Source organism: Meriones unguiculatus, chromosome 19 (assembly GCF_030254825.1).
Source record: "Meriones unguiculatus strain TT.TT164.6M chromosome 19, Bangor_MerUng_6.1, whole genome shotgun sequence".
Taxonomy (NCBI): Eukaryota; Metazoa; Chordata; class Mammalia; order Rodentia; family Muridae; genus Meriones; species Meriones unguiculatus.
Genome location: NC_083366.1, coordinates 36,932,130 through 36,946,046, shown reverse-complemented (window position 1 = coordinate 36,946,046; position 13,917 = coordinate 36,932,130). Strand labels below are relative to the sequence as shown.

The window sequence follows — 13,917 nt, the reverse complement described above, 5'->3', positions numbered from 1 at the left end:
CATTAGTTGGGTAAATAGCTGGTTAAACATAAACTGCCACCATAATAAATTTATGAGTTATATCACATTAATAATCATTCTACATTTCTCTATACTGAGAAAGCTCTGAAAAGGGGTTGTCCTGTTAATATTTATTATGTGTTTGCTGGCATTTATTTACATATTTTTTCTGGTCATGTTTTTTTCTGAACTCAACTTTCCTTGGATCGTTGCTTTATTTGTTACATTCATGTATAAAAGTACACTGAAACTAAAGTAAAGTTGTCTACAGCATTTGACTGTAGCTTGCCCCATTATTTACGGTCCCCAAATACAGGTCTCACAGATAGATCTGCATCGATTGCGGAGAGAGCAGGAATCCTGGGATGCACAGTATAGGGCATCGAGCCTCCAATTCTCTTTGGAGCACAACAATGTCCCTGACAGTGCAGTGTCTACTCTGGGGTATTGTCTTGAGAAAATGAGTGACTGGCAGCGATGGCAGTCAGGGCTAGGCTTGCTAATGTGGAAGGAATAGAGCCAGTGAAAAAAGGTTGTAAGCAGAGCCTAGTAAGCAGGCCCAGACCAGACCTTGGAAGAAATCTGCCTTAAAGACCAGGCTTTTCTACTTGTAGAACTGGCCTTAACCCTTGACTGCTGAAAACAAAACAAAATAAACAAAACAAAACAAAAACCAGAAAAACAAAAAAATTCTTAACCATGTTTTTCAGCTTTACTTTTTTGTTTTTAAGGCTCCTTGGGTAGAATCTGGGAGACTTACCTTCAAATGAGGCCCTATCACTAGCTCCTTGACAGTAGTGAGGGAAGGGCTCTCATTCTCCAAAGCAGCTATGGCAGGCTCTGCTTCTTCCTCCTTTTTGTCTATTATCAGTATTGATGGTGGAGACACTGGAATTGATGGTGGAGAGGATGCCTGGCCTCCAGGCCTGCCACTTTTTATTCTCAAACAGAGAGAATGCCTTCATTCTGGAGGCTACACAGTGGCCTTATCCCTACAGGTTTTGTCTTCAATTTTTTCTTCCTTTGATAGGTTAGAGTTACCAGACTATAAGTTGGACAGTAAAAAAAAAAAAAAAAAAAAAAAAAAAAAAAAAAAAAAAAAATTCACTAAATTCCTTACTGTGCCCAACATCCTCTTGGATCTAAAAGTGGAGCTGAAGATCTCTTTAAGAAATCAATAAACCAAGAGTAAAAGCCAAGATTGTCAACTTGGTATTTGCAAGATGGTGGCTAATAACCACTGTTCCTTATGAGGCAGAATCACCAGGGACCCAGAGCCTTCTTCCTGGGTCTTTATTTATACTTCCAAATAAACCTTTCAAATGTCTGGGGTGTTGGGTTGCTAAGAAAGTAGAATTTATTACTTTTTTTTTGAGACAGGATTTCTCTGTGTAGCTCTGGCTGTCCTGGAACTCATTCTGTAGACCAGACAGACCTTGAACTCAGATATCCACCTGCCTCTGCCTCCCAACTGCTAGATTAAAAGTGTGAGCCACCACTGCCCTCATGACCTCATTTAATATTAACTCTCAAGTCCCAAGCAACTTAGTCTGTTCCAAAGATACTCCTAGACACTAAGGGTTTCTGTGTAGATAAGAAAAAAAAAAATACAGGCATTAATGCAAGTCCTATTGGTGGCTAGCTATGCTTGGGGGGGAAAAGAGTTTGGGATATCCTAACTACTAAAAAGTTGGGTAGATTGGCAGCCATTCACTGAATCACTTGGACATTCTCTTCTGCGGTGGGTTGTTTGCAGATAGGAATTCTGAAGAGCTCTAGTGAACAGTGTTCAACGCGGGACCATTGCCTATGAAATTCAACCAAAACAGCAGAAACTTGATTGGCAGTCCTGGCCTTGTCTGTCTACCATTCCCAGTTTAACTACACAGCAACAAGAATGAGTGTGCCTGTTGTTTTTTGGCTCCTGACAATGGATCCCACAAATCACATCTCCAACTTGGCGTTGATTTCCTGGACCCGTTTTAGGAAGTAGAGCAAGCTCTCCCTCTAGCCACTTATCACCTAAATTCTCTTCCCTTCCTTTCCCCAATGTGTGGTTCCTGGGACCTCTGGCTTATGCATAATTTACAGTAAGAAGGTGATTGGGTTGGGAAGACAACTGGGGGAAGGTTAAGTGGTTAGATGGTGGAAGGGCATTTGCATTTCAACCTTAAAATATTAAGCATTCTTTGGGGACACCCTTAGGATTTTACATAAACTATGGTTTGGGAAAATAACAGATTCTCCTCAGCAGGTGGGATAGAGATTAGGGGGCACTTGGCATCCTTTTGGCTTAGGGATCTCTTATATTTGGTGTAGGGGGATAAGTTTTTTGACAGCCATCCTTGTAAACCTTGAAAGAGTCACTGTCACTTACTCTACCACTGTGTATTTATATCGTCTACAGAACAAATGAGCTGTCTGTCAGCAGCTGACAAGGTCAGGGAAATGGTATGACCCCATTGGTTTCTCTGCTGGTGCCAGATTATCTGCCTGGGCTTGAACTCCCATCAGCCTCAGGTACCTGCCTGTCTCCTCTTCAGCACTGGAATTACAAACACTGCTCACCAGGCCCAGCTATTCTAGGGATCAAATACAAGCCTCCATGCTTACACAGCTAGCACTCTACTGACTAAGCTATCTCCCCAAACCACAAATTGCTATTGTGCGTATTTCTGCTAAACATTTGACATCAATATTACTTAGACTTATAAAGTTATTCCTCAGCCTTTATTGCATTCAATTTTACACTTAAAAATATTTTTACAGCAGTATTTTTCCTCCTTTTCTGCAGAATGTGATGAGTTCTATTTCTAACGCTCCTCCATCAGCCCGTCCTCCTATGCTAATAAGCTGCATAGGCTATCAACAGTTCTTAATGACTTGTCCAGAGATCGTAGAGTTTAGATGCTATGTGTAATTGCTATCAGGTTGTCCTTAAGAGCTAGTGGGTCCGTTTTATACTGTAGAATCATGTTCTTCGTAATTTATTGATGCTCTTGGGTTTCTTTGATTGCAAGCATAGCTAAGCCATCAGGAGGCAGTACTTCATAGAAATCTTTGCCCGCTTGCCCGTGCCCCGTTCATCTCAGTTTCGTGTTTCGATGACTATGAACGTGACACATCACTTACCTTTCCCCTGGCCATCAGGGACAATGGTAAATCTAAGCATCAAGTGTTGGTACTGTCCTGCTACCACCGGAAGTAAACAGTAAGTACGGTGCCTATGGCGCAGCACACTGTGAGCCGGCTTCAATAGGCTGTCAGTCCTTGCCAGTGCACAGAGAATGTCCTAGAATGTCCTGTTGTGACTAGAAGCACTAAGATGCCCTGGGGTGAGATGAGTGACCCACTCACTTGACTGGATTAACCTGCTACTTGGTACCTGAGCTGCAAAGGGGGAAAGAGGCATGCTGTCTGTGGGGCAGCATCCAGGGTACCAGCAAGGAGCGGTTTGATTAGAGCATCTCCAGCGAGGTGTGGCAGCCGGACGATAAGAACACACATGGACAGTCTGCCTCTCCTTTTTATTTGTCATGTTTAGCTTAGCTTTCAAAGTTTAAGCTAAAGACAGAAATGAGAGTCTGAAAAACACACATTACCATCCCCACATCCCACATCTCTAAGCTTTCCAAAACTCCATTCATCAGAAAAATCTTTACGCAGACAACAAACAGACGAAGGTCTTCTAAGTACCATTCCTCCTGCCTTTGTCAAAAGCATAGTTTCAGCCACATTTAATGTCTCACTAACTTCCTAACAGAAGTCAAAGGAAGTACAATATTTTTTTTGTCAAAAAATTAAAAATGGTTTTGTTTGACATAGTATGTGAACTTTACAATGTACATATTAGGTCAAACTCTCAAAACAGAGGCACATTTCCTGCTGCGCGGAGGTCACACAGAGTATGTGGCCACTCTGAATGCAGAAACCTTTCCATCATCTTTTCCTCTTGCATCTTCCATACGGGAGGACCAACCGGCACCAGGACTGTGCGGCTTAAGGAGAAACACTGAAGCTATCGTTAGAGAAAAATGCTGCAGCATGTGTCTAATAAGGAGAAGTGCAGTGGGTCCTTAAGGCAAGTGGTGTGTGGCCTTCCACAGGCTGTCCCAGGCAGTAGCGCCTTATCCTGTAAGGGTGGCTCCGTCTTGGAACCCTGTTAGCTTGCGATTTTCTTTAGGTTTGACGTTTTGGTGGCACTTCTGGCTTTCACGTTCTTCTTAGGGCTGGCAGCTTTGGGAACGGGTGTCCTTCCCTTTGGCTTTGTGGGGTTGCTGCGGCTGGTGCGGCCAGCCGTTCGCTTCTTGTCCTGAACGGTCCTCTGCTGTTCGCGGAGCCTCTCTTCCCACTGCTGGGAGGCAATTTGAAAGCGTAACTGTCAAATATGTGTCACCCTTTTATGCTGTTCTAACACCAGAACTGACCCGTGAGCTTTCACATAAGTGCTGTTCCACTGTAGTATTCTGCAGTTAGTGCAGATAGCCTATGGTGGCCACTTATCCTGCGTCCAGTGACTGGAATGTGTTCTCTATGCAAAGAAGTCTCAACTCTCACAATCTCGTAGAAGCTTACTACAGATCTGAGCACTGTCGTCACAACCAGTAAACAACAATATAGAGGTTATTTGCAGAGGTCCACAGAGCTGCTAAAAATCTCTCGCCAGAATTCAGCATCCTCCAACTGTTTCTAGAGCCCGGGCCCGAGGTGTGTTTCTGATGGCCAGTGTCAGGATACAGTAGCTCTGCACAGCAAAGCTTTCTGTAATGGTGGTGTTATTTCTAAAAACGGGAGTCTATGTAGGCTCCCTGCAAAGCCCAGTGATTTCCTACATTGAACTAATCCTACATCCAAGGAAAAACAAAACCAATAGTTTCCCCTTTTCACTGGGTCTTCTAAGCTCCCGTGTGGGTAATGCTGACCATGCACAGCACCGCACTCTACGGATGCCGTGCGTTGTGTAGATGTACCTGCCAAAAGCTTTGACTAATATGTTAGGCGCAGTAAGAGATAATATCAAGAATATACTTACTGCAGCCTTGCACTATAATGAAAATGGTCTCTCTCAGAATCTCTTACTGTATTTATTGTGTTATATTTTTGAACTGTGATTGACCGCAGGAAAACAAAACAAACATGAGACACGGAGGCAGATAATGGGGAGTTGCTATAACCCACAAAAGTGCCCAGACCACTGGGGAATGAGTCACCTTACAGGTAACCACATTTCCCTGAGAACAAAAGTTGTGGTATTTATTTATTTATTTATTTATTTATTTATTTATTTGGTATATGTACACACATACATGCAGTGTGGAGATCAGAGGTTGAATAGATTTCTCCATTGATTTTTTTTTTTTCATTTATATTCTCGACTTGGGAACCAGAAATGCAATTCTGCTGGAATTCTGTATCTCTTAACAGTGAACACACTTACTGAGCTCCCAAGTGTCTGAGAGGAGGTTTAAGCATGGGCCTAACACAGTAGTGTCTGCCTCTGTTTTGCTGGCGTGCTCAGTGTTTAGCTGTTTTCTCTGTAAGGTAATTCTTGGTACATCCCCTTGTCCTGCCTAAGAATTTATATTCTTGCAAACTGAAAAACTGGGCAGGAATGATTTCTTTTGTGAAACCAAAATACAAATTATCCTCAATATGTCCAAATTTATCGTGAGGAGCAAAAATTCCAAAACGGTTACCGTTTTTAATTGCAGGTGATTTTCAACTGGTGTGAGGGAAATTATTCTAACTCTAATGTAACTATCAATATGGCAGTGATATTACCATTTAAATTATGCATTTGACCACAAGCGAATTATTTTTGCCCAGAGACATGCCTGACATTTTTTTAAATGCAGTAGAGTATGGTTTGTTGTGGTATCTGTTTTAGAAGTATTTGCACATATACAAATATATCTCCATTTTAACCCCAGTGAATACTGAATTTTTATGCCATTTGCTGTTTTTATAATGTAATACAATAAAGAAAGAAAAGGGCCTAATTTAACCTGGAAATAACTGGTGCCTTATAACCGAGTACAACTGTGGCCACTGTGATGTTGGACAATAGCCTTTGATAACAATTCCAAGTAAATTGGGTGTGATTCTAATTTTTTTTTATTCCGTTAATGTGTTTATTTACTCACTCCACAGCCTGATCGCAGCGCCCTCCCTCCTTTCCTCCACTCCTCCCACCTCTCCCCCCACCACCTTCCTTTCTCCTCAGAGAAGGGGATCCCACTCCCTCCCTCCCCTACCATGGGTATCAATCCACCGTGGCTCTTAACCGCAGATTCAGGTGGCAGTTGCTTTAGCCTTTACTAGCTCCTCTGAAAGCCTGGAGAGAAGCCAATGCGGGAGGGGGGCAGTCTGTAGAATTTTTCACCATCGTTTCTACCCATTCCCACCATCTTGCTAATTATACTTACCGTGGACCTCCTACTAAGTTGATCTCTCCATTTTTCAACTAAACAATTTTCAAGAAGCATCATCCTAGAAAAATAAAACATGTCACGATACAGAAAATCACACTTGTTTTTAAGCAGCCCTCATGCCCATTACCTGTGTATTCGCTATTAATAACCTATGGAATTTCCTTGTCCTTATATGTCTTTCTGACCACACTGTATATGTAAGCAATATTTTACTTTAACTTTCATGGTGGTGTTTGTTTTCTGTGATGATTACTAAAACTCAAAGTAAACTATGAACAATGCATAGCACAACTGTGGATATTCACTTAGCTGGTCAATGTTCATCATTTATTTATCTAACATTACTCTTGTTGTGTTAACTCTGGCTTCAGAGGATCTAATGCCCTCTTGTGGCTTCCATAGGAACTGCATACATATGATGCACAGACATACAGACATGGCAAAACTGCCACACATGAAGATACATAAATCTTTTATTAAAAAAATTTTTCTTCAACACGGTGCCAATTGTTTTAAAAAACAGCCTTATTTTCATCTAATTCGCTGACATTAAAATGTTAATTGAAAGTAGAATCTTCTGTTCACTTGAACTTTGGAAATACAAAAGTAAATTTTAATGTTTATTCACTATTTGTACTTACGCGAACTTTCTATTTGGATTTGTGCAGACATTTACGCATCACGTTCATAACACTCTACACGCTAATTTTAGACCATAATTCCTCCATTTGCATTGAATCCGTTACAGGCACAGGTCCCGTATCTTGTGACTGTTGTGCACATATCACCCAGCTGACATTCGCAACAGTGTTTTCCCTTGGGCTTTCTTGCATTGGTTTTGTGTTTACAGAGCACATTGTCTTTAGGTGTCATATTTTTAATCATCTAATTTTGACCCTGGTTTTAAAATGCTCACCAACTTAACCCATTCAAATTCGTTTCATTCTGCAGTGAGAAAGCAAACTATTTTTCCAAACAAATATGTTTGCACCTAACACATTCATACTCTATTGTTTTGTCACATTTTCTTCATAATAAAATATTCTTTTATTCTACTTGTTCTTCAAGAATTAGTTGGGTCTGCCTATATTTCTACCTATTCAGAAGGAAAACTGAGGCCAGAAGCCTGCAAGTTTGAGGTCTGTCTGGGCTACAGAATGAGTTCAACGTCAGCTTTATGACCCTGTTTAGAATAAAAAGTGAGCTGAGGGCTGAGACTTAACTAAAGGGTGGAGAGCTTGGCTCACGGAGTGTTCAAGGCCCTGGGAGCAATCCTCCGTGCTGGAGACAAAGAAAAGAAAAAGGAGGCATTTCCTTTGCTTTTTTTTTCTGCATGGCTATTTATACACTTCCTCATTCCAGAAAGGTAGCTTTATGCCAGTTTTGTGTCTCTCCTAAGATAGATATCTAATTACTCTCAAAATCTTTTTTACATAAGTCCCAGTCATCCAAGATATTTGGACTGGGTGAGCCTGTAATCCACTCAACTGCCCGGAAAGAATTTAATGATTAATAGCCTAGTATGTCCTCAAATGAACCCTGGTCAGCTACAGCACATGTAAACAGAATGCAAGAGATGAGCCCAAGGCACTGACCTCTTCTTGAGAGAGACAGTTACAAGGAGAAGGATGGTTGGAAAGCTAAGAATGTGCAGGTCTATGGGAGGGGAATTACCAACTGATGGGATAAACACAACTAGGCACCGAGATTACGATAGTTTCAAAAGATGCAGTTGTGTTTCTGTTTAGAGGAACAAAGTCTTGGGCTTTATCAACAAGCCACATATAAGCATGAAGGCCAGAGAATGAAAGGGGTGGCCTGTTATTTAAGAAGAAAAGTGTGATTTCTCTAAATTTAAGTTACAGCAAGTTATGGGTTCTATACTAAGATGTGAGCTGAAAAGTTCAAGTCTGCATTCTAAAGATTGTACTGATGAATGGGAGGCAAAAGACGAGAAAAACACGGGTAGACTATCCCTCCCAGCTGGAGGTATGCAGATTATTCAATTATGCTTGGATTTATAATGATTTAATTTGACAGGTCTACATTCTCAGATCCAGAAACCAACTTAAAGTTTCCACATGCGTTTGTGCATGGGAAATGTTCCGTAAAAGATACTTCAAAGTACATGTTAGGAAAACATGTACAACTTTAGTCTAATAGCTGCTGGTAAAACTCTGAGCTCCTGAGCATTGCTTTAAAATTCAAACCGCTTTCCTGCGGAGACTGATGCCACAACTTAAAAAAATAACCATTGTTACTCAAAATAATTTACTCATAGATTATTTTAGACCACCTAATGGATTCTGAAATAGGTTTTCAAAGATTTTATTTTAATGTTTTTTTTTTTCTAAATTTCCTTCAACCTATTAACTGGGTTTCATTATTCAGATTGTGAATAAACTGATACTTAGGAAATATAATGTTCCAGGAGAGACAACTCCCAAAATAGTTTTTAAATGTCAGCTGGCATTACTTGGTTCTCTAAAACCATGACCACCGAGTGGGTCTCTGTATGCAAATCCTCTGCTCTCTGCCACCTACCTTGAACGCCACTCATAACACATGATCAGGACATCCTGATGGGGCAGGATATGCGGACATTGGCAGGAGGAGTTCGTGATGAGGGGGACTTGTGTTCGAGGGATGGGTGAGGAAGATTTGAAGATCTCTTTCACGTCTACCACTGTTGTCACTTCATTGCAACCACTCCTCTGGACGGCTTTTATTTTGGCATGAATAACTGCAGTTTAAAACACAAGTAAGTGCTGTTGTTGAAGCCTTTGGGAGAAACTAGAGACGATGTTTTTTGGTTCACATCCAGAGCCTCTCTTAAAGTGTCACTCTCTATAATTAAGGTCATGTCCAAACACCCCAGCACAGAAAGGCAGCCCACACTGCTAAATGCAAAGCCTCCTATTTTGTCAACATTATCCTAAAACTCCCCAATCACACCACGAAATGAAAAGAGAATTAGAAGGCCAGGGTTAGCCTGAAATTGGGCTTACAGGTCAACCAAACTTTCATGTAAACATTTTTATCCATTTCTACTTTCCCTCTGAGGAGTTGGAGGATGGGCATATTAACAGGTTTGGAAGTCACGGTAAAGCTTGTGTTCTTTCAGTTGTCCATCTTATATTTACAGAGGAATTCATTAGTCATAACTACCAGGTCCCTGAGGAATGCTGGTTTTCAGCTAACCACCATAATCATTCTATAGCCCAGGCTGAGCTCATTTCTGGATGTCTGGACAGCCTGAAACCTAACCTTAACATACTCCAACCACAAGGACTCTGTAATAGCTGCTGTTCTCAGTGCGTTAATCTCACAAATTGACAATGCAAGGCCCAGGGTGAGTGGAGATGAGATTGTTATTGCAGATGGATGTGCAGGTCACCACCTTGGATCAAGTTTTAAGTTTTAGAGTTGTTGGGTCCCCACTATTACTTAATACTTCTAGTTGAGTTACAGACCAGCCCAACCAGGTCTTTGTTTTGGATTCCAGCATTGGAAACCAGCTTGAGGGAGGCCAAAAATGCATCGACTGAACAATTTATCAACAAGGTGACTCCAAAGCATGGCACCCCAGAGGTAGCAGGACACTCTGCTTAGACACAGAGGCTGGATCTTGGCAGATGAAGAACTAAGCCAAACAGATCAAGACAGTATCTACATGGAACATGTTTCAAGGAAAAAAAAAAGCTGCTTGGAAGAAAATAAGTTTTCTGTTGTTGAATTGTCCACATGGGTTATCTGTGACTCTCAAATCTGACAGCTGAACTACATCCAGATTTTTTTCCCAGAGTTCCGTATCTCCTTCCTCTCTCTCATTGTAGATGATCTCAACTTCCTTACTGATGCATGATTTCAGTTAAAATATGAAAACCAAGTTGATAAAGAAACTACACCTTTCCTGTTACTTTTTGCCATTACGTTAGGAGAAATAAATTAAGAAATGCAATAAAATATTAAATATCTCAAGTAGATTTGTTTCCCCCTTTCTTTTCATGGATGTGTGCATGTGTGTGCATGAGTGTGTGTTTGAAAGAGAAAGATGTACATGTATATATGTGCCAGAGCAAGCCATTAAATTGCGTCAGATCTCAAGTACATATTTTAAAAAAACATATTTAAATTTAATTCCAAATGATGGTAGTAGCATTTTAAATATTCAGAACATTAAAATACCATGGTTGATTGGTTTTTCCTTTGGAGGAAGTACTAAATGGTTCATTCAAGTAAAAGAGAGGGAGTCTGAGCTTCTGTAGCTGTTGATGAGGAAAAAGACACGGGGTCAGGCCTTCATCCTCTGGTCTTCAGATAAACAAACCTTGGTCCAAACCCTTGTCCTTCCTTTAGCGAGACAACCCAAGAAAAAGAACAGTGGCCTCCACCACTTTCGACACAGCCCTTTTCACTGAGGCCATTTTTATGTGCGTGATTTATTTTGTGTTTGCTTTGATTCACCCAGAAAAGCAAGAAGCCTTGTGGTTGTTGAGTGGCCCAGAAACCATGTAATTACTCATCCACCATCCCCTTCTCCTTGACTCAGGGAGTCTTAGTGTGCCAAGTCCCCAAAGCAAAATACCCTTAGGAGAAGACTTACCATAGCTGTAGTTTTTGCTCAGGTAAGTTGCCAAAGTTGGCTTCACCTTTTTGCACTTGCACCGGTCTGAAAGAGACACAAAAAACATGGGAAGCAGGGAAGAGACATCATTCTGGGCACAAACAAGGAAAGCCTGAGGATGGAACTTACCAGGGCTCAGGCGTTTGCAGTCAGCATCAAAGGACCTCTCCTGCACCATCATATCTGGTGTGATGTCTATCCACTTCACATCTGTAACACAAGCAGGGCCAAGAGGATGCAGTCAATGACTGGGTCCTCTTATTCATATGTAACAGGGAGCCATCGGAGGCTAGAAGCCAACACAAACACGCAACATGGTATTACCCTAGTAAAAAGAACATGTGATTGTCACCTGCTTTTCCCATAGCACCTCAGGCTTAAGAAGTCTGTGAGCCCAGGACTTGCTCATTCCAACGGAACCTGGTGTGAATGAACATCCACCATACCTGAGCCCTCCCTCCCTGAGCCACCCTGATACAGACGTTCCAAGTCAACAGGTCCCCAGTCAGAACAACCAGACTTTTTCCACGTTGCTGCCTCACACCACAGTGCAGAAACAGTCCACAGCCTCATTACCAAAATTACTAAGCGCAACTTCCAGGCATTTATGAAATGTAAGCAATTTTCTAATTTAAACTTTTTCCTAGTCTACGGAACGAGAGAAGGGTTTAAAGCAAGGCTCATAAACCATGGCACTCCCTTACAGTCACATCCTAGACCCAGTCTCTCTAAACAGAAGATGACCCGCCTCAGGAGAAGCCTCGATAAAATAGTGCAATAATGTCCTCAGGTTTCATTTCAAGAAGTGAATTCAGAGTGCTCCTTCCAACAAAAACAGTAACGTAGCAGAAGAGAGACCAGCAGGAAGTGACACGGTGATCAGACTCACCAGTATGCCACAGTGGTCTGCTCAGTGACCACACCATCGACGCGGCGTGGAGCTGACCCAGAGCCACTGCATTTACAAACTTTACTCCTGGTAGGGAGTGAGAATTGTTACTGCTCTCTGAGAAAGAACTGCCAGTCCGCACTAAATTAGCGAGTATTGGCCACCCCGTCTGTAGCGGCACTGACTCAAGCAGGAGGTAAAGTGAAACAAACAAAACAAACAACAACAAAAAAAAAAAAAAAACGTGCTTTAACACTGACCCATATCCGCAGTAATATTTGTTGGCCTCGGCTATGTTTCTGCTATTTATATTAAATAAAAACACTTATCCCCCCCCCCCAAGCAACCTTATTCCCCGCGTCCTTCAGGGAGCTCTGGCATGTTTGCCTGCCTTAAGAAATCCCTGTAAGGTAATCTTCCCTGCCCTTAACTCTCCCCAAGGCTCGGTGAACTATAACGGGACAGGAAATGGTCAGCTCTACGCACAGCCACCTGGTTCTCACAGAATTGTGTAGGCCCCTGGAATACTCTGTTGGTCGCCCTACCACCTCCTCTTGCCTTACCTTCCGGGAGATCGGTGACGATAGCTTCGGGAGAGATGCACACCCCGCGGTCATAAACGGGCAGCTCATCGCAGGCCAGGCTCTCGGGCCAGCTGTGGTTGTACATCTTCATGAGCGGCTCGCAGTCGTCGCGCGCGCGCTGGCACACGGACTTGCAGGGCTTGATGGGGTCGTGCAGAAACTCCAGGGTGCAGATGGGTGCGTACATGGCGCAGAGGAAGAAGCGCAACACGGAGCTGCAGTTCACGTCCACCAGCTCCTCGTACTGCTCTATGGCTAGGATGGCGTTCTCCTGCGTGCTGTGGTGCAGGTGGTTGGGCATCCGGGTAATGTTCCAGGGCATGTGCCTGCACATGGGGATGCGCACGGCCTCGCAGGGCGCGCCGCGCACGCCCAGCGCCAGGCGCAGCCACAGGCACAAGGCCACTAGGATGGAGAGGAGCATGGCACTGTCCTCCTGCGCCGCCGTCCGCAGGAAGGACCCTTTTCTTCCAGCACCGCTGCGCTCCTTTTCTCTTCACCTAGAGGGTGAACTTTCTTGCCCAAGCTCCAGTCTGCACTGATGAAGAGTTCTGGGGTCTGGCTGCCAATCTGCCCCGGACCACGGAGCACCAGCAGAGCCAGCACTCAGCCTCCAGAGCACCGACCCCGCGCAGGAAGCTCCAGTCTCGGACCCCGCAGCTCGGAGCGCAGCGGGCCACGGCCATTGTGGGACCCTATTTATCCAGACGCGTCCCCTGACGTGGGCTCGGGAGTCTTGGCAGCTGCGAGTGCAGAGCAGGCTCCTGCTCCTCTGCTCCACCCCCAGCCTCTTGTGCTGAAGCGGTGACATCATCCCCGTCGCTCCGCAGCCAAGGGTTACAGTCCTGCATTTCCCCAAAGCCCCTTCTTTTTAAGTACTTTTTCTTCAGATCAAGAAAAGGAGCGCCTTGCATCCAGTCATCTGGGATGCTCGTTACTAGCCGGTGCAGGGGAGACTTTGAAGAGAGAAAAACACACTTTGCAAAGTAAGCCCTTAAAGTTTCCCAGAGTTGGAGCAACGTGACCCAGCTGTCGCCCTTTAATTGTGAAACATTTGTTTTTTCTTTCCGGTAGGGGGCGAGAGAGGCTCTTGAGTAGTGAGGGCTGTGTGGCGCAGGGAAAGCCCAGCAAGGTAGGTGAAGGAGTCAGCCCTGACAGTTTATATAAGCCTTCTTCCGCCCGCCCCACGTTGTGTGGAGTCTGTTGTTATTTTGTTGCTGCTACTGATGTTGTTTTGTAGCCAGTTGTCTTAGTTCTTGTTCAAGTTTTTACCAGCTTGGTGCCTGCTCCAGGAACTCAGAACTGCCCATCGGCTGCAACGGCATCTTTGTGTTGGAGAAGTTTCTCTACTCGGTTCCTTTCTCTAATACTAATTTCTGAGCCCAA

The 13,917-nt window shown here is 43.4% G+C and overlaps 1 protein-coding gene across 1 annotated transcript; it reads right to left on the bottom strand.

Annotated features, from left to right (window-relative positions):
• Positions 1-2,823: 2,823 nt before the first annotated feature.
• Sfrp4 (secreted frizzled related protein 4) lies at positions 2,824-13,471 on the bottom strand. Its single transcript, XM_021646308.2, has 6 exons — positions 12,511-13,471; positions 11,188-11,268; positions 11,038-11,103; positions 8,976-9,174; positions 6,426-6,489; positions 2,824-4,354 (listed from the first exon to the last, which is right to left on the bottom strand). Exons 1-6 carry the CDS (start codon positions 12,953-12,955, stop codon positions 4,163-4,165), a joined length of 1,047 nt encoding a protein of 348 aa, XP_021501983.1. The 5' UTR covers positions 12,956-13,471; the 3' UTR covers positions 2,824-4,162.
• Positions 13,472-13,917: the final 446 nt, after the last annotated feature.

What these genes read in the sequence shown, in the direction of transcription:
- Sfrp4 (XM_021646308.2), bottom strand. Translation starts at nt 12,955, where the DNA reads ATGCTCCTCTCCATCCTAGTGGCCTTGTGCCTGTGGCTGCGCCTGGCG. An exon ending in CTGCAAACGCCTGAGCCCTG is followed by an intron (nt 11,104 to 11,187) that starts GTAAGTTCCATC and finishes TGTCTCTTTCAG; the next exon opens with ACCGGTGCAAGTGCAAAAAG. An exon ending in GAGCAAAAACTACAGCTATG is followed by an intron (nt 9,175 to 11,037) that starts GTAAGTCTTCTC and finishes TTTAAACTGCAG; the next exon opens with TTATTCATGCCAAAATAAAA.